Raw genomic sequence first — 23,743 nt, 5'->3', positions numbered from 1 at the left:
AATCCTATCTTCTCACTTGGATACTTTGAGCCACTGTCAGTTATAGGCTCCAATCTGTGCCCCAGTAAATGCCAGGAAAATTAAGAGGGATACACATGTCTAGGTCAAATCTGGAAAGAACAAATTTTTATCACAGAAACTACAAATTCTATTACAGAACAAGCTAAAAATGTCAGTCCAATCCAGAACATTCTTATTTCTCCCAATATTGAATATAGCAAAACTTCATCTGTGATTATTAGAACATCCTCATTAAAGTTTATTGTAAACGGGCTTGATCTAAATTGCTTTCAGAATCTCTCTAACCATTTTAGATGGAGTCCAAGGACCACAAGGGACAAAGTTGCCAGAATGTACACCTTTTGTAGGCACTATTCCCACACTCCACTCCCTACCAACAGCAATCCTATCTCCTTACACCTATCTCCTAGGTGTAAGAAGCTGGGGTCTGGTGGAATAATCATTCAAAGGGATGAATCTCCATTCATCTCTTCTCTAGGTTGTATAATCCCTGATACTCAACCTTTCTGTGCCAGAGTCTCCACTTTTGCCAACTTGTGGAACACACCCAGAAGAATGGCATAGTGCCTATGAAGTTCACTTATGCCCTTTTGTAAAGGTTTAGTGGGAAAATTTACAATGGAGAGTCACCATAGCCATTCCTTTTGGGTAGTGGGAAACCATACCCAACTTTCAAACAACGGTCCCTTTCCCAAAAAGAGAGAGGGGAGCTTTTCTGGGTCTTTTTGGAGCTGGCTCATCTGTGAGCAATAAGAGTTCATTTTCATATACTCTAGCCAGCAGCCATTTGTTCTTTCCCCCTTAGGCCCTTGGGACTCTCAGGAACTAGATCAGTGACAGAGCTTCAGGGATAAGTGACATGGAAAGGGGAATGGGATGGGCACTGAATTTAGGCAACAGTGGAGATGTTTCTTGGTTTCATTAGCTGAAAATGAGCAGCTCACTGATTTCCTTGCTGCAGCTTGAACCTGGAGTCATAAAGCTGGGCTATCCCAGGATGGGATGAGGGGAGGGCAGATTCAATGGTACGGGCCAAAGATCTCTCCAAGAAGTTAGGCTGTCCAACTGACGGACCAGCCCTTTCTCTGTAAATTATTGGTACCCCAGACAAAATAACCATGTTACCATGCACGTAGACCATCTAGGTTGCCCCTGAATGCAGGATTCCCTCATACTGCCCAGTTTACTAGGACTTAGTTTGCCCTGTGCATGAATTTGGAGGAGGAGGGACTGGAATCTGCTAACAAGGATCTGTGAAATTCGCCACAAAGCCAAGCCATCAGTGGAAAACTTCTCTGGGGATAAAGGACTGAAATCCAGTGGCCAGGCCATTCGGTGTCCCCAAGAAGCCAAGTCTCATGAAGAGTGCTCTGGGAAGCAGAGCCTGAATTCCAGTAATGAGGGCCCAGGGATGACCCAGGGCCCTTTCCCAAAGCAGAGGAATTTGGGGAATAGACCAAAAACAACCCCAATAGCTCAGAAGGAAGCAGCCCTTCCCCCAGGACACCAGGAGACCAGTCTGGCCCAGCCCAGCTGACCCCTCTTCTTTCTGAGCTTGTAAAAGCAAACTTGTCCAAGGCAGCTTCGTTATCCCTGCTTCCAGGACTCGGTACAAACCAGCTTCTCACAGTCAGATTCCAGCACCTTGGCCTCTTCTGCTTGTTTTTCTTTCTCACCGGGGATTCCAAGGGAAGAAATGAAACTGCTTTTCTCTCCAGCCTGTTGGAGGAAGAGGACTTCCCTCCTCCGAACATACACACACACACACCCATCTAGATCAATGCAGCCATGCAAAGACTCAGGAACACGGACATGCAAATGTTTATGGAGAGTTATTACTGATTGCCATTATTATTATTACAGCAGCCTCCCCCCCGCCCCCAGCTCTGCAACTGCATTTACATAACACACAAACACATCCACACCCACCCCAGTCTCTACATATGCTGCGACAAGCCGTGGCTAGTCTCCCACCTGAACCCCAGACTCCGGTGACATTTCTTGACACAGACACATCCCTGTATGGCCATAGAGACTGCAAGATCAGGACTGCATAGCTCCTCTTCCTCCTCCTCTTCCTCCTCCTTTTCTTTTTCCTCTTCCTCCTCCTCCTCTTCCTCCTTACCCCCCCACAATGCACAACTGCACACGTCCACTCACTTCTCCAGCTCCACGAAGCCCCTACTCAGCTGGAGCACACACATATAGAGATGTTTGCAGCCATCCACATGGAGATGTATCTATACAAGCACAGACGCAGCAAAGCCTCTCCCAGCATCCGACCCAAAAGATTAAACTGATTTAACCAGGATGGAAAATCCTGCTAAGTGTTGGGGGACTGGTTTGTTGAGAACAGCCATAGGGGCAGATGGGGGGAGCTGAGCAAGAGAGAAACAGGATTTTCCTCGAGGGGCCTCCACAGCCCTTTGTTAAGGGGCCATTGGAATGAAGAGGCCTCTTTTTTCAGCAGAGGCTGAGTAAGTTGTGGGGGCCGGGAAGGGAGTGGGGGAGATTGCTGACGGAGGGGAAAGTGTCTGGAAAGAGAAGCCTTCTGTGGTTTGGAAAATGCACAACTCTCCAGCCACGTTTGGCTCCCGAACCTAAACTGGGGCCATTCCATGCTCTCCCTTTCACCCTCCCTCCACCCTTGGCAAGCGCAGTGCCTGGTGAGCCGGGTGGCCGGCAGCACAGGGACCGTTACCTCATGCCTGAGCCTAGGTGTGACAATGTTCTTAGAGCCTCCAGGAAGGGGCTCGGGAGAGCCTCGGTGCTTGAGTCACCTTTCGAACAAAGGCTTATTTTTAGGAGAAAAGGCTCGAGTGACCCTTGGCCATTCAGTGCAATTATTTCCATGGGTCATTGGGTCCTCCGCTTGTCCAGGTTTCTGAGGCAAGCTTACAAAAGAGTTTTGTGGTTTATACTCCCTTCGACTCCCTGCTTCTCTCCCCCCAGCCCAATCCCTGCCACTGGGGCCAGTGAGTGTGGAACCACAGGGGTCCTAGGTAGATATGGAGGCCCAGGAGGTGAAACCACAGCTTTTGCAAACTCAGAAAAACATCTGGGAGAAGATAGAACCCCTCCTTCCCTTCACAAGGGAAGGCAGGGGCCAAATGAGAGACTGTAGAGAGGATTTTGCAAACATTAAAGCTGTAAATGTCACTTATACATATCATCATGTCTGGAAGGTCATCTGGTCCTAATGTGGGGGAGTGGATTCTTGCCAACCTAGAACCCAAGTAAGGTTAAGGAGTGCTACTCCTTCACCGAAGAACTCAACCACTTTTCTAGGCCTTAGTGTGGAGTGCAAACAGCAATTTGATGTCATCTTACAGCTAAAATCCCAGAATTTAAAGTTCATTCCCCAGCTTTGTATGATGGAGGGTCAAGAGAAAATTCATTGCTGACCTAGCTCCTTACCTTCTCCTACAGAAGGGAGCCATTATTATTTGAGGATTAGGGCACATGCTGATTTTGGAGGCCATGTATCTACAGAAGATAGTGCTACTCTGCCAACCTGGCCCCCTTGCCTTCCTCCCCCCACAAGGAGTGGTTGTGATTTTAAATTTTTTTTTTTTTTTTGCTGTGAAAGCAATTCTTCAGAGGGATACTTTAATGATGGCTTCCTGTTCAGGACCACAGTCTTTTAAAAATAGCATGGCTAAACAAAGGCACCATGTGGAGGGGGACCTCGCCCATCCCTAACCTCGGAACTTTGGATCATGGGACCCAGCCCTGCCCCTCCAGCACTGTAGCTGTCTAACATTTGCCCTCACCATCCACTCCCTTCCTTCAGCCACTGGGAGAGAGAAGGAAAAAAGGTCTTTTTGGAAAGATGGCATGCTCTAGGCGAGAAGTCAAATGGAAAGGACCAGAACTATAGAACGCTGAAGTTCTGAAAGATCCAGGCTGGAATTTGGCCCATGTGGATTTCTCTCACGCTTCCTTGGCCTTCTCCCTAGCCAGGTTGGATCAGAAACTTTCCAGAAGGAAGGGTTCTCCAAAGACAGAACCTATACTGAGTGGAGGAGGAAAAGCAAAAAACACTGTTGGTTGGGACAAAGGGAGATAGGAGCATCTGCCTCAGGAAAAAAAAAAGTTCTTTGTAAAGGAATATGGGGGGGGCCAAAGGGCTTCTTCAGTTCCAACTAACAGGAGGGATTTACTCTGGCCTAGCTCTGGTTGTCCCAATGATTGAAGTTACTCTGAAAACAGAGCCACCAGCTCCACTCCCCAACCCCATTCCCCCAGCCAAAGATGAAGGCAGAGGTCCTGAACAGGGAGTAAGAATGGCAATTTCCATTCCAGTCAGCAAGACTTTGGACAGCTTTTTCCATGTTAGTCAAGCTAAGAAGCCCAAGAGGGTGATTGTCATACCTGGCAACTGTAAAAAAGGCTCAGGAAGGTTGCATTTTCAGCTTGGACCTGTCCACCATCAACTTGTTCTCTAATCCTCCTCCTCATTTGATGTGGTTAGCTGCCTATAAACAGGCCAGCCAAAAAGGGATCTAAATTGAGTCTACTCCTCCCAAAGGGCAAGAGCCCTATGACACCATTCCCCTTTTTCTTCCTCTCTCTACTCCTCATATTCCCTCTGATGGTGAGGAATGGAAACTAGAGGAAGAAGCCCTTCTTGATAGATTTTTTTTGGTTCCAAATCATTCTCCCAAGGACAGTGACTCAGTACCCTGGTGTGGCCCTCACCACTCTGATCCTAACCTTCTGAAGGGTCTTTCAAGGATCCTCTCAAGGCTGGGGAAGGGTAAGGCTTTCTGCAGTTGGCTGGATGTGGACAAACCAGGACCAAGTTTAAGGCCTGCCCAGCTCAGGAAGGGTCTGGGGCTTGTCGTCCTCCATTTTATAGTTGTCTCTGGGATATTGATTGTAAGAGAGAAAGTAACATCCCTGAAATACTTTATATGTTTAAGAAGAGGTTAAAAGCTGAGAACCACCTGTCTCCTTATGTGCAGCTTAGGTTAATTTCCATATCCCATTTGCATCTGCCTAATGAGTCCCCAGGTCTTAATCCCAGTACTTTGGTGATCACTCCATCACCACGAACTAGTAGACTAGGATTTGGAGGAAGAAAGCTTCAGTGTATTGTTAACATATAATGAGTAAAGTCCACTACAATGGTTTTCAATAAAAAAAAATTCATTCCTTTTTACAAAGAGAAATGTCATAATGTCATTAGACTAACCCTGCCTCCTCCCATTTATAATGTTTGTAATGCTATTCCTATAGAACTAATTGTCCCTTGTAATTAATTTCATCTTATATTTCACCTAATAAGTTTTTGTGGACCTGTTAATGAAATTAGGTGGATTATGCTTATATATACACTATTAATCTGTGTGCCCCAGAGAATTAGAGCAATAGAGGTGTATAGGAGGATAAATTTATTTTAAGCTGGAGTTATCGAGGAAGTAACAGAGAGCCTTGAAGGATAGATGCAGTTTGAATGAGTGTAAGGAGACAGAGGACATTCCAAATGGACAAATGAAGGTAGAGACAGAAATGACTAATTTTGTTCAGGGGATGGTAAGGAGACATAATTTACTGAATTGGAGTTACCTATTGGGAAGGAGAAGACAAGACTAAAGCTATTCCAAGGCATTAAGAGGATCCCCACATTAGCAAGTATTTTCCTGCTATGGGAGAGCAGAGTAGGAAAAGGGTGGGGGAGATCTATAATAGGATTCACTAAATAGATTCCAGGCATCCCCTGGCAACATTACTCCCTGTTGGCTACCCAAGGAGTCAACTGGCTCTTAGTCCCTTCGGCTTTCCTCCAACACTGTCTGATCAGGGAGGCTGGGGAAGCCAACTTTGTTCTTCCAATTCCCTCTGTCCTTCAGGTGGGAACAATCTATGTGACTAGGTTCCCATGGTTCCTCATGTCAGCCCCCAAGGTCCAGCCTTTATACCTATTCCACCATCCTGAGGGCTGAGAATGACCTTTAAGTTTCTGGATTTGAGGAAGGGCTGGTTTTGGGGAGGGAATAAAGGAGGTTGGGGAGAGATTGTTGTTCACGGACCCAATAATAACTGTTCCTTTGAAATCCTTTCCCTTCACTCAGAAGAGAAGTACGTCACAGTGCAGCCGTATACCAGCCAGAGCAAGGATGAGATTGGGTTTGAGAAGGGGGTCACTGTGGAGGTGATCCAGAAGAACCTAGAAGGATGGTGGTACATCAGGTAATGTGCTTTCTTTAGTCCACAGGGCTGGGCGCCCTGCATTTTATTACTCTGTGTTTCTAAAGACAAACCATTCCTGGCAGAACAGAGAAAAACCAGAGCAGCCTGCTTCTCACACTCTCCCCTTTTCCTTTCCTTTCCTTTCCTTTCCCTTCCCCCTCCTCCGAGGCAGAATGGGTGTCAGATGGTAATCAATTATTAACTGCAGCATGTTGTAGGGGCCTGGATGTGGGGGTGTTGGCGGATGGAGCCTGGAGATCTGAAAGTCTTGACCAAACCATGCTTATCTTGCAGATTTCCTCCCCTGGAGGGGAAAAAATAAATGGAGACCCAGCCACAGCCAAGTAGGGGCAGTGGTTTTAGCCTCTGGCAGACTGGGCCAGGCTTATATAGGCTATGATGCAATTCCTTGGCTTCACATCTGCAGAGAGGTTTCAGTGCGTCTGAGTTTGGTTTCCCATGTCCAAACCAGGGCCATCTGGCATCCCCTCTGACAAGGGCTGCTTGGGGCTCTAGGCCACAAGGGCCCTGACACACTCAGTTCCATATTCCTGCACTCCCTGCTACAGTAAGCACACAGCCTGGTTGTCAGCTAAGTGGAACAGCAGCCAGTCGCAGCTGATCCCAGCCTGAAACTGGCTTTGCCCCTGCCCACCCTGAAGGAGCCAGGCTGGGGCCTAGGAGGGAAACTAAGTCAAATTCAGAAGGAGCCCGATCAGGGTCCTCAAGGAAGTCCCCTAATGAAACAGGGACCCAAGGAAGAAGATCCTCCAAGACTAGTGGATGTGGTCAGAAAGAGCTAGAGCTATGTGGCTGAAGCTGAGGTCAAAGGCCAGCCGACACAGATCTTGGACTGTCACAGTTAGAAAGAGGCCTTTTTACAAAGAGAAACTCACTCAGAGACAGGATGAATGACTTGCCCAAAATCACCCAAATTAGTGATCTTCTGACTCTTGGGACGTTGAGATGGGAATGTGAGTCAGTTCTCATTAGACTTTTAATTTAGGGAATCCTCAAGGATTCCTCCCTGGACCCCTGTGATATCACCCAGGGACCCCAGAATTATAGGATGGCAGAGATCAATTGGCTCAATCTCCTTATTTTTCAGCCAGGGACACTGAGGGTCCCAAGAAGTTAAATGACTCCTTACCTAGGGTTACATATCTAGGCAGTGGCAGAGTCAGGATTTTACCCCAGGGTCTTCTAACTCCCAAATCCTTGTTCTTTGCAATCCCTAATACCCTGGCCATCTTGTGGACATGCTATCTTGTGAATGAGAGTCATCAAGGACTCTGACACAAAAGATCTCTCATAGTTAACAGACTGAACGATCGACAAGCATTATATGCGACCAGTTTTCAAAATATTTTAGTGTTGACATTTCTAGTACAATAGGCATGAAGCTATAGTTGGACCCACAAATCTCTGAACATTGACCATAGTAAACTCCAGGGCTAGTGGAGGTTAGAGTGGCTTGGATCAGTTGTCCTGGGATAGCGTCTGGTTTTAACCCTAGAGAAGGTACTGCTCCTATTTTTTCTTTCTTTGAGATTTCTGTCTCTTAGAAAAGATCCTTTCCCTTGGAGACTGATTTAGTCCAAGAGAACAAGGAAACATAGCTCTGTATGAGTAATTCTCCTTAGCCTGCCATTCACGTAAGTTGCTTAGCTTGGCAGAGAAGTTCCTCCAAAATCTCTGGGTCCAGTGATCAGTTTCTCAGCCTAGTTCAAATAAGCGCTACCTAGTTTTCCAGGCCCTAATCTATTCTTCTGTTCTCCAAACAAACATCCTGTCTATAAGGGACTAAGGTAGGTATGTGCTGAGAATTGTGTCAAGCAGTGGGGACTGATTGTTCTGAGCCATGCACACTCTCCCTCAGCAACTGGTATGAACTTAGGCATTTTATGAAAACAGCTGGCAGGAAGGCTTCCTCCAAGAACCCAGGTTTCCTAATTTTTCATTCAGTCCTACAGCTGCCTTCAGCTCAACTCAAGGAGTATTCGTAGAATGCTTACTAAGCACAAGAAAGTAACAATTAATAGTGTGCTTAGAACAGCCTGAAACAGGGGTCTAGAAATCTAGATTTCAGGGGTCCATAAATTAGGAAGGGGAAAAACAATTACATATTTATTTTCAACTACTATCCAACATCCTCTGTAGTCTTAGGTATTTCATTTTCTGCATTAAAGACATTATTTTGAGAAGGGATCCATGACACAAGATTAAGAGCTCTTTCTCTGGCCAGGTTGCAGCAGTAAAGAGAAATTCAAATCTAACATGAAGATGGACCCCTTTCCCTCCTGCTGATCTGGCCCTGGCATTAATATCAAAGGCAGGATTTTAGCATAGGTCATCTAATACTTACTGTGTGACTTTGGGGAAACCTTTTCTCCACAAAAATGAAGGTGGATCAAACTAGATACATACCCTTCTAGCACTATTGACCTCAGATACTTAACTAGCTGTGTGATTCTAGGCACATCATCTGTAAAATGAGGATTATAATAGCATCTACTTCCCAGGGTTGTTGTGAAGATCAAATGAGATAATAATTGTAGAGGGTTCAGCAGAATGCCCAGCACATAGTAGGTGCAATATATATAAATATTAGCTGTTGTTATGGTTACTATCTTTTCCCAGCCAGCTATCTCTAAAACTTTTCTCTTTCCCTGGTTCTCTAAGGTACCTACCACCTCCAAACTTATGACCCTGATGCATTCCAATAGCCTCTCCTTCCAGCCCCAAGCTCAAGATTTAAGATGGAATCTCTAATAGTCTGAATGATTGAGAAGCAGTGGGCCTTTAGCTAAGGTCATTTTCTATTTCTAGATTCTATTCGATTTGCTGTGTGACTTTTTTCTCTTCTCTGTGCCAGCCCAAAAATAAGAGAGCTAATTGGGACAGTATCTTCTTTGCAGCTCTAGTGTTCTCTAGGTCTGTGCTATGAAGATCTGTTCCACCTTAAGAATGCTGACTCAGGCCCCCTTAAATGTGATTTCCCGACATTCCAGGCTCTGTGTTCATCCTCATTTCCTGTCTGTTGCTCCATCTCACTCCTTCCCCCCCCCCCCAACCCCCAATCCCCAGTTTCCTTCATCTCTGGAGGGATTCCAGGGCTCTCGAGCTGGAAAGCAGATGTGAAGGAGTCTGAGTCCAGATCAGATGCACAGAGGCACTTTGGAATTCCCAGCCTGTCTTTGCTCGTATTTACCTTTGTCACTGTTACTTTGGAGACACAAATACGTTTTGAGGGCTGGAACTAAGAAAAGGAGACTGGGGTCCTAACTCTAATTCTGAAATGTGGATGGGCCTTGATTTCCTCCCCTGTAAAATGAATATTGGACTAAATGATGTCCAAATTGACTTCCAGTTTTGACAGTTCTATTCAGGATCCCTAGGTAGAGATGCTGAATAGAACCATATGTGAGCAGGGGTGGAATCTTGGCTTGGTCCTGCTGAATCTCTTGGCTGACCCTTATATGGACACAGATAGACCACTAATCTTGTACCTACCACGGCCTGTCAGAGAAGTCAGGTTGTTTGACCATGTGCAAAGAAACCAGGCTGGCTCTGCCTTTGATGGAACCTCTGGTGTCAGAAGCTCAGACTAAGACCTTAATTAAGGTTCCAACCTTGGGAGTGAATGCTGATATAAATGGCCATGACAATCTTTCATATTTTCCTGTCCCAGGTTCTTTTATAACCAAATGGTCAGGAAGCTTTTTGGGGAATTTTACTTAAAGCTTTCCTGTTCCAACAGTATTATTATTACATTTGACAGGAAAAATAATACCTGACATTTTTATAATGCTTTATTTTTCCAAGACCTTTCATTTCCATTACTTCATTCCATAAGTTTCCATTACCACACTCCTATGAGAATAGGAAAGCAGGAATTATTCCCATTTGACAGATGAGAAAAATGAGGTTCACAATAGCCAAATTATTTGCTCCAGTGCATAGACAGAGAGGATTTAAATTCAGATGTTCTTATTTCTTGCTCAGGACTCTTTAACTGTTGAGCCAAAACATGAAGCCCTAGGCAGCCTTTCTCAGAGTAGAACAAGGGTCCTCAGACCTGAACTGCATAAAACAGATTATTAGTGAGACTGGGAAAGATGGACTATCTCTCTTCCCATCATGTATCTTTCAGTCTTCAGTGGCCTGTAGATTTCAGGCTTTATGACATCAAGGACATATATATATATATATATATATATATATATATATATATATACAGGAAAATGCGTCTGTAGAGTGAATGCAATAAAATCACAGGGCCTTTGTATCTCTATCATTTGAGCCTTTAGACTGTATTGAGAAGAGGTCTAGTCTTGGCCTGAGGAGACCTGACTCCTGGTTCTAATTCTGCTTCTTGGGACCAATTACCTCCCTTTCTCTGGGTCTCACTTTTCATCTTACATAAAGTGAAAATATCAGATAACATAATCTCAAAGGTCCTTTTGAGCTCTTCTGCTTTGTTCTGAGATTTCCCAAAATGATCTTTCCCCCTTTTCTCCACTATGCTGAGCTCACTTTTATAAAATAAGGATAATAACAACAGTTGCCTTACACAATTGTGAAGATCAAAGGAGATCATATTTGTAAAGCACTTAGCACAAAGCTTGGCACATAACAAGTGCTTAATAAATGCCTGTTTCCTTTCTTTCCTCGCCCTCCCCTGTATTTTGATCCTTTGGACCTTCATCTACTAATTCTGCTATATAGAAGCAGCTGATGAAGCTTCCAATCTTGAAGGTCTCCTGCTTTGCCACCCTTTCTTCCAGCCTGGCCCATCCCAGACAGAGGACATTCTGACTAAATGATCCTCAACCTGTCTGAATCTCATCTCAGGGCTTTTATGAGCCTGAGTGAAATAGTGGATTTGGATGAGAATTAAACTCTGTAATAGTGTCATAGATTAATTAGCATTACTGCTTTCCTTAACCTCTATTTTAGAAGAGGTGGAAAACATCTCTCTTTCTTTGCTTTATACCAAAGAACTTCTTTCATTCCATTAAACAAGCCTAAAGAGGCTTTCTCCAAGAATGGACTGTGCTTCAGAAGTATGTGTGCATGTCTGTTACTGAGAACTCTTCTCATTGCATTCTTTTCTTTTCTTTTCTTTTCTTTTTTTTTTTTTTTTTGCTGAGGCAATTGGGGATTAAGTGACTTGCCCAGGGTCACACAGCTAGAAAGTGTTAAGTGTCTGAGATCATATTTGAACTCAGGTCCTCCTGACTTCAGGGCTGGTGCTCTATCCACTATACCACTTGGCTGCCCCCTCATTGCATTCTAGAGTTAGAAGGGACCTTTGATATTCTCTTTTCTAATACCAAAATTCCCTTCTATTCAAAGATCTTCATTAGACAGAGCATTGACTTCCTTGGAGGCAGCTGACCAGTTCACAAAGCTTATCAGTCATTTATTAGAGCAGAACAATGATATTCCTAATATTAGCTCAAATTCTAGGACCTGAAAGTGGAAGGACATGTCGTTCAGATGGGAGGAAGAAGAAGAAATATATTCCCTTCTCCCTCCTTTATTGGGAGCAACATTTTGACTTATCCACCCAACCTGCTCTTTTTCCTACCCACTCTCCCAGCTTCTCTCTAGGGACAAAAAGTGAGCTGGATTATTCCCTAATTCTCCCAATTATTCCTGGTGCCTTCCATGAGTACTTACCTATTCTTCCTCCTACCCCCGCCCCCAACCCTCTTCTCTCTGTATGATAGTAGTGATGAGGAAAGACTGCATATATCATACAAATACGCTCAGTCTACTAAGCCAATTAGCAATGATTCCTCAGTCTTCTCAGGGTGTGGCTTCAGAAATCTCCAGGCTTATATACCTTGTTGTGCCCAGGAGCCCTCACTCTGCTGATATCACACTGAAGTTCCCTTCAGCGGGGAAAGGAAAACCTTTTCTTGTGATATCTGAGGGCACAGACACCCAGCAGCCTGCCTCTCGAGTAGGAGCCTAGCCTTAAAATCTTTTATCCTGACTTAGAGATCAGTAGAGAATCATGAGTCTGGATTCTTCATGCTGGGAAAATTGGAACAAAAGCATTTCTGGAGAGTCCTGTGTCCCTGAAGAATGCCCGAGTCTCCAGAGATTTCCTCCTCTCAGTATTTCTTCCTAGAAGAAGGTAGGGTGGTATATTGGATAGAACACTGGGCCTGGAGTCAGAAAATCCAAGTTCAAATTTAGCCTTGGATACTTGTTGCTAGCTATGTGATCCTAAGCAAGTTACTTCATTACTGTCTACCCTAGGGTTGTTGTCAGGATCAAATCAGATAATATTTGTAAACACTTAGCATTAGAGCCTAGCATATGGTAGGTGATTCCTAAATGTTTGTTTCCTTTTTTCCTTCCCTCCACTGTTATCCACTCTCCTTTTTCTAGCCTTTATTTTGGTGATTCAGGAGTCTTCAGAATTGTGGCAGGAGCTGGTAGACATCTGGCCTGAGAATATAGCATCCCCACAGTTTTAAAAGAAGCATTAGCTTCTCAGAGTGTCAGATCAATCGAGATCATCTCCCTTGTTTTATAAATGACAAAACAGAGGTTCAGGGTGGTGGACTACCTTGGCCAACGTGGTAGAGCAAGTAACCAGCAGAGGCAGCATTTGAACCTTAGACTATACCCCCTGGGTACCCTCCACTGGACTGAGCAGCCTGCAGGAATGAATGATGATTTGGCCCAGCCAGTCTAGACAGCTGATATGTTGTTGTCTGGGTCCCCTAGTGAAGTCAGTGCTCTCACCTCATCTCCCCATGGCAGTGGGCCAATGGATTAGCTGAGCTTTGGTGGGGAGATGCTGAGGGGGTGGGACACAGGGACTGCCCAGAAGAGGGTCTTTTTATAGCACCAGTTAATTCCCTTTGACCACAACTTTCACTCACAGGAAAAATCACATTCAATAGATTCCTCAGATTTCAAAATTGTAGAATTTTAGAACCATGGTCTCAAAGTTAGAACTGGAAGAGTCTGTGTTTTCTAAGCTGAACTAGGTTGTGAACCAGTCAAATATTTTAATTATCTACAATCTCAGGATTCTGCTTTCAGCAGGTCAGGGTAAGGGGATGGGAGCAGAAACTGAGGTTTGGGGAAGTTCATGTACTTTAAGAAAAAAAAGATCTTAATTGTATAAATATGTATGCCTATATTAGATTTACATATATATATATATATATATATATATATATATATATAACCTGCCATATATATTATTGCCACATATATTACCTGGTATATATATATATATATATATATATATATATATATACACATATATATATTACCATGTTTAATATATATTAGACTACTTGCCATCTAGGAGGGGGGAAAAGGGGGAAATTGGAACACAAGGTTTTGCAAGGATCAATGGTGAAAAATTATCCTTGTATGCGTTTTTGAAAGTTAAAAGCTTCAGGGCAACTAAGTGGCACAGCAGATAGAGCACCAGTCCTGAAGTCAGGAGGACCTGAGTTCAAATTTGGTCTCAGGCATTTAACACTTCCTGGCTGTGTGATCCTTGCTGAGTCACTTAACCCCAATTGCCTCAGAAAAAAAAAAAAAAGAACAACAATAAAAAACTTCAATTGTAAAATTTTACAGACCAGTCACCTTTACCATTGTCTAGAAAACTGAGGCACAAAGACTTTATTGACTTACCATTATAATGGATAGGGTACTGAATTTGTACTCAGGAAGACTAAGTTCAATTTGCTCAGGATCACATAGCTAACAGGTATTTGAGGCAGGATTTGAACCTCTGCGCCTCAGTTTCCTTATCTGAAAACTGAGAGCATTGACCTTGATGACTTCTGAGGTCTCTTCCAGCTTTAAAACTGTGATTCCTTGGTTGTGTAGCCAGTAACTACCAAATCCCAGGGATGAGATTTGAATGTAGATCTTACTGGCCCCATACCCAGTTCACTATCTCCAAACCCCAGTAAGAAAAGAAGACTTGGCCATTGTGGAGAATTTTTAAATAGTTTTCTGAGCTGCATTTAAGTGGTAAGGCTTGGCCATTGCAAGTGCTACCCTCCAGTCAGTCGGGCTTTGAAATGGGGTCTCGTTTTTAGTTCATCTGTCTAGTTTGGGGGCGGGGGGAAGGCTCATGAAGAGAGGGGTTTGGGCTGCTATATGGTGTTATTTTGTAGCTTGTAACAATTGTAACTTGTAACTACTGTAACTTGTAACAATTGTAACTTGTAACTGTTGCCTTGGATCTGAACAGTTACTTCCCACCAGAATCTGGGGGTAGGTTTTTAATCTGGAGATGAGGGACAGAAGGGACAGAGCTAAGGGAGATCAGGCTTGGACTGGTCAGCAGCCTGAAGGCTGGACATAGGGAGGCCCAAGAGCCCCACGGGGCCGGACAATCCAGTCCGAACACTGGCGTGCTAATCTGTAGTGCTCTCCTTGCCACAGGTATCTGGGGAAAGAGGGCTGGGCCCCAGCATCGTACCTGAAAAAAGCCAAGGATGACCTCCCCACTCGGAAAAAGAACCTGACGGGCCCCGTGGAGATCATTGGCAACATCATGGAGATCAGCAACCTGCTGAACAAGAAGGCATCTGTGGAGAAGGAGGCACCCGCCGACAGTGAGGGCCCTGAGACACCCGTCACCAAGAAGGAGATCAGCCTGCCCATCTTGTGTAGTACTGCCAACGGCAGCACGACAACGGGCTCTCCAGAGAAGCCGGGCTCGAAGCTGGCCCAGGGGTCTCCAGCCGTGGCCAGGATCGCACCCCAGAGGGCACAGATCAGTAAGAGGCGTCCTCCCTCCTCTCTTCTTCTGCTTCCTCCGCAGTCAGCTAGGGAAGCCATGGTCTTTGGTTCCATCTCTGAAGGAACTTTGAACTTCACTGTGACTCCCTCCCAATCAGAGACTGACTTCCTAATTTTAGGGACCCCAATCTTGACCCCAGAAAGGCCCCCACCCCTAGCAAAAGACTAACTGCTCTCCAACCATATGTCTTTGTTTACTAAAAGGTCTGAACAATGAATCCATCCCCTGCTAGAGAGATAGCTCTAAGTTCATGTTCTGTTGACCGTGAGCTAGTCCCCTCAGTCTCTAAAGGAAAACATTCTATTTTTGTGCCTGGTAGATAATATCTCTGTAGAGAAGTAATAATTTCTCTTTTTCTATGTGTGTAAATCTAGCCCTTACAACTAAAGTCACACAATTGTGTGACAGTCTGCCCTGAGTTTTGCAAGCTGGAGCCAATGGAAGGCTCCTTCCTGAAGGCAGCATGTTTTCCATGAAGGACACATGTTCTACACATTGAGAGCTCATTTTATTGGCACCTGCCATCTTCTCTGGGGAGCCCTGACTATAATCCCATAATGGGGAACAGCCCAGGCAATGGGATGAAAATCAGAAAGGCCCAAGCTGCCCAACATTTGAGGCAGGAAAGGACTTTACATCAGTCAAGTTGCGGAGGAGTGATTTGAGGGGCTTGGGGGATGGGGTGGAGGACTTTATTCTGGAAATTTGGGAAGCAGATGTGGCCTGGGAAAAGTAAGCCCTATATTCTTTGCCTTTGTGGATGTAGTTGAAATAATATGATCACAGAGAAAACGTAGTGCTGGAAGAGACCTCTCAGAACATCTAGACTGATTTCTTTCCAAGCAGAAAACAGGGGCCTAGAGAAGCTTAGTCATTGCCCCAGGTCACTTTTTTTTCTTTAGTTTTTCAGTAACACACAATAATCAGTAACCATTAGCTACTAACAACCAACCTTGTCCTTCAGGCCTATTGAACTACAAAAAGGGAGAACAAAAAATGCAGAAGAAAAAAAAAAGAATGGCTTTCTACATTTTTGTAGTATTGACAGTTGTTAGAACAGTCACATACTGTGTCCTAAAAGTCTTAATGCAATTTTAAGCTTTAATAGATAAATGGATTAAAATTTATGAACTGTATCCATATATATATATATGTTATGTAGAATAAATGTGATGAGATATCTATCAACAAATATAGATAGATCTCATATCTAGAGAGACAGGTAGACTATGGTATTTAATCTATATAACACCCCTAGGAGGTCAGCTGGGAAGGATCATTATCCCCATTTTATAGATGAGGAAACTGAATCTCAGAAAAGACTTAAGGGCCAGTATTCAAACCCTGGCTTTCTGGCTCCCAATCAGAATTGCCCACTGATCTCACAAGAGCTCCATAGCTTCTGGCCCCTCTTGCTTTTTCCTTTTGTGGCATGTGAAGAAAGCCCCCTCTTCCACAAGCTCTCGCTTATATAGAAGATGGAAACAGCCTTGGGTTTCAAATGAGGAAACCTGGCATGGAATCCTAGTTCTGCCCAGAGTAGCTTTGGAGATATTAGTTCATTTGGCTGGGGCTCAGGTTTTCTCATCCGTGAAATGGGGATAATGATCCTTGTGGTTATTGGATTCAAGTGAGATAATAGGGATAAAGTGTTGCACAAATCTGTCTTGTTATTATTATCATCATCATTATTGCTGTGGTTCTTTGTAAGAATTAAGGAATAATCTAAACCGTCCAGTTCCTTCCATTCATGGCTACTTCTAGCTTTTTGTCAATCAAGTAAAGGTGCATCAATGCCCTTCTTTCTTGCCTTTTTTCAGGATGAGAGGAAGGGAAGAGGTAGACTGAGGTGCAAAAGCTGCTCATTGTCCAATTCAGATTTCTAAGGATTTATTTCTTGTTTCAGGTTCCCCAAATCTAAGAACAAGGCCTCCACCACGCAGAGAATCCAGTCTGGTTAGTATTTAATTTTCTTGATAATCTTCTTGATAATAATTTTCTTGATAATCATAGAGTCTTAGATCCAGAAGGGACCTTAGAAATCATTTAGTCCAAACCCCTTGTTTTTATCAAAGATGAAACTTGCGCCTCTGAGAAGGAAATTGATTATCCAAGGTTCCAGAATTAGAAGTGAAGTAGCAAAGAAAGACCTTAAGCTTAGATTTCTGCCTTCAAAGACTCAAGCAATCAGAATCATAGACTTATCTGAGTTGGACGGAGATACCTAGTCTGTTGTTGTTTTTGTTTTTGTTTTTTCATTTTTACCACTGAGGATATGACTTTTCTAGCTAGTAAGTATAAAAAACAGGATCGAAACCTTGATATTTCTGACTTGTGATTGAAGATTCATTTTCCCGAGTTCAAATCTGGCCTCAGACATTAGCTATGTGACCCTGGCCACATTAGTTCACCTTGTCTGCCTTAGTTTCCTCATGTGTAAAATGAATCAAAGAAAAAAATAACAAACCGTTTTCTCCAGTATCTTTGCCAAGAAAACCCCAAATGAGTTCACAAAGAGTCAGACATGACTAAAATGCTTGAACAACAATAGAATTTCTGACTTTAACTCTCATACTTTATCCACCACTGTCTAGAGTCCCATGATCCGTTTATGATAGAGTCAGGACTAGAACATGTGTTTGGTGACTCTGGTGAGTTCACCTGATATGAAGCATTTATGTATGTCTGCCACTCAGAAAACTGGGTTGGGAACTGGACTTTTCATGAAGAATGAATTTTGGTTCTATCAATTCAGTGCTAGAGGCTAGAGATTTCTGTGTTCCTGGAAGCATTGCCACAGGTGTTGGACGTAGTAGCTTACATGTTCCTGAGAAGTTGGATCATGGAGAGAAGCATGATTCTCTGGGGGCCTGACTGAAGGATTTATCACTAAGAAGTCCACCGTATTCTCAACCAAAATAAATCTGTGTCCACCAAGCCTGGCAGACATAAACATTTAGACTGGACATCTCCAGTGTCCCGCCAGAGTGTTTATTAGACTCCAGAAATGTGGATGTGCATATATGGGCTTAGTTTGTATTTCACCCAGAAAAATATATACTATTAATAAAGTTAACTGCCAAGAGTGAACTGTAGGAAAAGACCCTGGTGGCCAAGGTTCCTCAGAGACTGAGGAAATGATTAGGGACCCATGGAGGTTGCTTTGGTGGGAATCATTTTGCTCACCTGGCCCTCCAGCTCTTAGAATACATAAAGTGATATGGAGTAAGAAGTATGCTGTTTGACTCTGCTCCCAGAAAAGTATGAACTGCTGTATCAGCTCGATAGCCTCCAAGTCTATCTCAGGTAGTCTTTGTCACTTCTGACTCAGACCCATGGCTTTCAGCCCCCAGGTAGTGGGCAAGGAATTAGGATCCTAAATTTAGAATCTTAAAAAACCTCAAAGGCCTGTCTAGTTTAACTTGCTAATTTTACAAATGGGGAAACTGAGTTCCATGGAGGTTAAGTGACATAATTTCAGATGTGGAATTTTAATCTTAACTGAGTAAGCTAGTTGAGTGCAGAAAACTAAAATTTTCCCCTTATTAGGGCAGGACTCTGGGACAAAGAACCCCAGTGGATGCTAGCCTAGGAGAAAGAAGTTGTAGGAATAGAAGAAAAATGAGAATAAAAAAGAACCTGAAACAGCATCTAGAAACTAGTGACATAACTCTAATACCCAGGTGGACTATTTGGAGTTGAAATGAATCCAAATACCAAAGTTCCTGCTGAGGGAAGCACATTTCAAAGGCTCTAACTTAGTTATCCATGGTAAATGCATAGGTGCTCCTCCTACCCCTCAAGAAAATACAATTTAAGATGCTTGTGCTTACAAAGCAGAAAAATTGTAGGGTTATGTTAGAGAAAGATTTGCCACTAAATAGGAAACTCACCTGGTTCACTGAAGCATTTGCTTATCGATCCCTTCCTCCTTGACATAAAGGACAGACTGTATAGGAAGCAGGGATACCATATGCATCAGTCTGGGAAGTTACTGCTCATCTTAGAAAGAGAGATGCACATATGTAATGGAGACAAACTGCAACCATTCCCAATAAGATCTGGAGTGAAACAAGGTTGCCCACTATCACCGTTACTATTTAATATTGTATTAGAAACACTAGCTATAGCAATAAGAGCTGAGAAAGAGATTAAAGGAATAAGAATAGGCAATGAGGAAGCCAAATTATCACTCTTTGCCGATGACATGATGGTATACTTAGAGAACCCCAGAGATTCTGCTAAAAAGTTATTAGAAATAATCCACAACTTTAGCAAAGTTGCTGGTTATAAAATAAACCCACATAAGTCATCAGCATTCTTATATATCACTAACAAAATCCAACAGTCAGAGTTACAAAGAGAAATTCCATTTAAAGTAACTACTGATAATATAAAATATTTAGGAATCTATCTGCCAAGGGAAAATCAGAAACTTTATGAGCAAAATTACAGACCACTTTTCACACAAATTAAGTCTGATCTAACCAATTGGAAAAATATTAAATGCTCTTGGATAGGGCGAGCAAATATAATAAAGATGACAATATTACCTAAACTAATCTATTTATTTAGCGCTATACCAATCAGACTCCCAAAAAACTATTTTAATGACCTAGAAAAAATAACAACAAAGTTCATATGGAAAAACAAAAGGTCAAGAATTTCAAGGGAATTAATGAAAAAAAAATCAAATGATGGTGGCTTAGCTGTACCAGATCTAAAATTATATTATAGAGCAGCAGTTACCAAAACTATTTGGTATTGGCTAAGGAATAGATTAGTTGATCAGTGGAATAGATTAGGTTCAAGGGATAAAACAGTCAACAAATATAGCAACCTAGTCTTTGACAAACCCAAAGATCCCAGCTTTTGGGATAAGAACTTACTGTTTGATAAAAATTGCTGGGAAAATTGGAAACTAATATGGCAGAAACTAGGCATTGATCCATACTTAACGCCGTACACCAAGATAAGGTCAAAATGGGTTCATGACCTAGGCATAAAGAATGAAATTATTAATAAATTAGAGGAACATAGGATAGTTTACCTCTCAGACCTGTGGAAGGGGAAGGTCTTTATGACCAAAGCAGAACTAGAGATCATTACTGATCACAAAATAGAAAATTTCGATTATACCAAACTGAAAAGTTTTTGTACAAACAAAACTAATGCAGACAAGATTAGAAGGGAAGCAATAAACTGGGAAAATATTTTTACAGTCAAAGGTTCTGATAAAGGCCTCATTTCCAAAATATATAGAGAATTAACTCTAATTTATAAAAAATCAAGCCATTCTCCAATTGAAAAATGGTCAAAGGATATGAACAGACAATTCTCAGATGAAGAAATTGAAACTATTTCTAGTCATATGAAAAGATGCTCCAAGTCATTATTAATCAGAGAAATGCAAATTAAGACAACTCTAAGATACCACTACACACCTGTCAGATTGGCTAAGATGACAGGAAAAAATAATGATGATTGTTGGAGGGGATGTGGGAAAACTGGGACATTGATTCATTGTTGGTGGAGTTGTGAACGAATCCAACCATTTTGGAGAGTAGTTTGGAACTATGCTCAAAAAGTTATCAAACTGTGCATACCCTTTGATCCAGCAGTGTTACTACTGGGATTATATCCCAAAGAGATTATAAAGAAGGGAAAGGGACCTGTATGTGCACGAATGTTTGTGGCAGCCCTTTTTGTAGTGGCTAGAAACTGGAAACTGAATGGATGTCCATCAGTTGGAGAATGGCTGAATAAATTGTGGTATATGAAAATTATGGAATATTACTGTTCTGTAAGAAATGACCAACAGGATGATTTCAGAAAGGCCTGGAGAGACTTACACGAACTGATGCTGAGCGAAATGAGCAGGACCAGGAGATCATTATATACTTCAACAACAATACTAGATGATGACCAGTTCTGATGGATCAGGCCATCCTCAGCAACAAGATCAACCAAATCATTTCTAATGGAGCAGTAATGAACTGAACTAGATATACCCAGAAAAAGAACTCTGGGAGATGACTAAAAACCATTACATTGAATTCCCAATCCCTATATTTATGCCCACCTGCATTTTTGATTTCCTTCACAAGCTAATTGTACAATAATTCAGAGTCTGATTCTTTTTGTACAGCAAAATAATGTTTTGGTCATGTATACTTATTGTGTATCTAAGTTATATTTTAATATATTTAACATCTACTGGTCATCCTGACATTTAGGGGAGGGGGTGGGGGGGTAAGAGGTGAAAAATTGGAACAAGAGGTTTGGCAATTGTTAATGCTGTAAAGTTACCCATGTATATATCCTGTAAATAAAAGGCTATTAAATAAAAAAATAAAAAAAGAGAGATGCAGGTTCAGACAAGCTAGTGCCAGGGCAGTACCAAGAATAAGGGTCAGGGCCAAGCCAAAGCATGGCAGTGGGTCAGAGATCAGGAAAGCAGAGCAAGACGAGCATCAGGAATGTACAAGAAAGTACAAGGCACCAAGGATAACCTCCCTACCTGGAGCTCCTCAACCTCATACCCAGAACTTTTTACTGATCTTGTTGAGGAAGGGGCCAATTCACAAAATCTGAGAGTTGGAAGGGACCTGTCTGAGGGGACCTAATCTAACCTCCACAGGATCCCATTAATAATAACAACAATAATAACATTTATATAGTACTTTATAATTTGCAAAGTGCCTTACACATCTGATTTTATCCTCAAAACAAGCTGGAAGATAAATACTATTATCATCATCTTCACTTTCCAGATGAGAAAATTAAGGCAGATGAAAGATTCATTGTCCAGAGTCACACAACTAATATCTGAAGCTGAATTTGAACCCAGTTCGGTACTCTATCCACTGTATCACCTAATTGTCTCTTACAATATTTCTGTGGTCAACCCAGCCTTTACATGAATCTCATTCTAGAGCGATCAGTCCAAGCCATGACTTGGTACTAGGAACACTGAGTAGTGAATAGAATATTGGACTTGGAATCAAGATCTGAGTTCAAATTCAATCTCAGCTACTTATCAGTTGTGTGACCTGGGCAACTTATTTAACCTTTCCCAACTCCTGCTTCCTCATTTATAAAAATGGGGAAACTTAAAGCATTTCATAAATGTTAGCTATTATTATAAGCTAGTTCCTATTGACTCGGGTGGAAAATGTGTTGGCAGGATGAATCAAATCATGAATGTGGCTTTGGATATCAAGAATCTAGGAGAGCTTCTCTTTCTCTGCTGGATTTGTGGGAAAGGTGGCATTCAGCTCCAGCAAAGGATTGCAGCCATTGTAGTGAACTGGAATAAGCATTTGTTAAGCACCTATTATGTGCCAGGCACTGTGCTAATCACTTTACAAATGTGATCTCCGTGGATATGTCCTATTAGGTAAAATCTTCAGACTCCAGATTTAGATCTGGAAAAAAGGGACTTTAGTGCCCATCCAGTCTAATCACCGATTCAGTTTACAAAGGAAGAAACTAAGGCTCATAGAAGTGAAATCACCCAGGGTCATCCACAGATGGTCTTTGGCAAGATGGGATTGCAAGTCCCTTTCTCCATCACCCATCTGGCCTGTGCTCTCAGCTGCAGGGGCTTTGCTTCTTTCTGTTCCCACTGAGAGGTGCACTGCTGAATGTTGACTTTTCCTCCTGAATCGCTTAGCCCTGACTAATTATTTTCGATTAGACTTTATTTTGGCAGCAATGCAGCAATTAATTCCATACTCACCAAGCGCACATGGAATGCCAGGGCAGCAGGCTTGCTGGTTCCAATTAAGCCCCACTGAATCCCTCCCATCCAAGGGTCAGAGCAGGCCAAGCTAAAGCCTCGGTTCACAAAGCACGTGCATGCTTGGAGCGTCATTGTGCACCTTCAGAGGGTCTGTGCCATTCTCCTCCTTCTATCGTAGCCAGTTTCCCTATAGCCATAGTTTGTCCTCCATTGGTATATCCTCTCACGTCCACCTCTCAGGATTGCAGAGGAAGGATGGGGTGGGAAAGAGAGTGGTGGCTGAGAATCAAGAGACTTGGGATCACAGATTAAGAGTTAGAAGAGACCTTTGAGATTATCTAATTTAGCCTCCTTTAATTTTACACATGAGAAAACCAAGGCACAGAAAATGAATCGTTACCTGATAGCCACAGCTAATAAGTTACAGAGCTGTGATTCAGAACCTTCTTGACAGCACTCCTTCCATTCCAAATGGAATATAGTGCCCTTCCATTCCACTTGGTTCTTTGACATGCATCCTCACCACAGCCCTTAGGCACGTGTGTATATGCACACACAAGCACATTAACCCCCTGCTACAGCAGGATCCCATCTGTAGTAAGCTCTGACCTGACCAGATCAGTCCTTTCAACTCTATGGGCTGTCTCTTCCTTCCCTCAGGAATGACGGATCCCCTCCTTTTTCCACTTCTGTGTTTTAACCCTATTTTCTGCTTTTAGTCACCGACACTTGAGTGAAGCTGTCAATCACCAAGAGAGTCTCTCCTTTCCAGGAGCTGTACACTGTCAGCCTTATCTCTACCTGGAGAATGAATGGTTTTTACTTCTCTTAAGGGAGTGTTGGTGCTAGGGTCCTTGATGGCACCCACTCTCTGTGTGACTAGGGGCCAGTGACATCATCTTCATCGGACATTGGGCAAAGAGCTATCCCCATAAAGGAATTCACTATATAACTAGGGATCCCCTCTTTAAGAACCAAAGCTT

General features: G+C 42.8%; 1 protein-coding gene across 4 annotated transcripts in view; it reads left to right on the top strand.

Annotated features, from left to right (window-relative positions):
• Nucleotides 1-23,743, top strand: part of SH3PXD2A (SH3 and PX domains 2A) — a 319,685-nt gene that overhangs the window by 288,795 nt on the left and 7,147 nt on the right. For all 4 annotated transcript variants that reach the window (XM_031955791.1, XM_031955789.1, XM_023496115.2 and 1 more), the window contains 3 exons: nt 6,099-6,216; nt 14,656-14,993; nt 16,923-16,972. In XM_031955791.1, the coding sequence (XP_031811651.1) occupies nt 6,099-6,216; nt 14,656-14,993; nt 16,923-16,972 (506 nt within the window). The remainder of the gene's footprint in view (nt 1-6,098; nt 6,217-14,655; nt 14,994-16,922; nt 16,973-23,743) is intronic.

The sequence above is a fragment of the Sarcophilus harrisii genome, chromosome 2 (assembly GCF_902635505.1).
Source record: "Sarcophilus harrisii chromosome 2, mSarHar1.11, whole genome shotgun sequence".
NCBI classification, from domain to species: Eukaryota; Metazoa; Chordata; class Mammalia; order Dasyuromorphia; family Dasyuridae; genus Sarcophilus; species Sarcophilus harrisii.
This window is presented reverse-complemented; position numbering and strand designations above follow the sequence as displayed.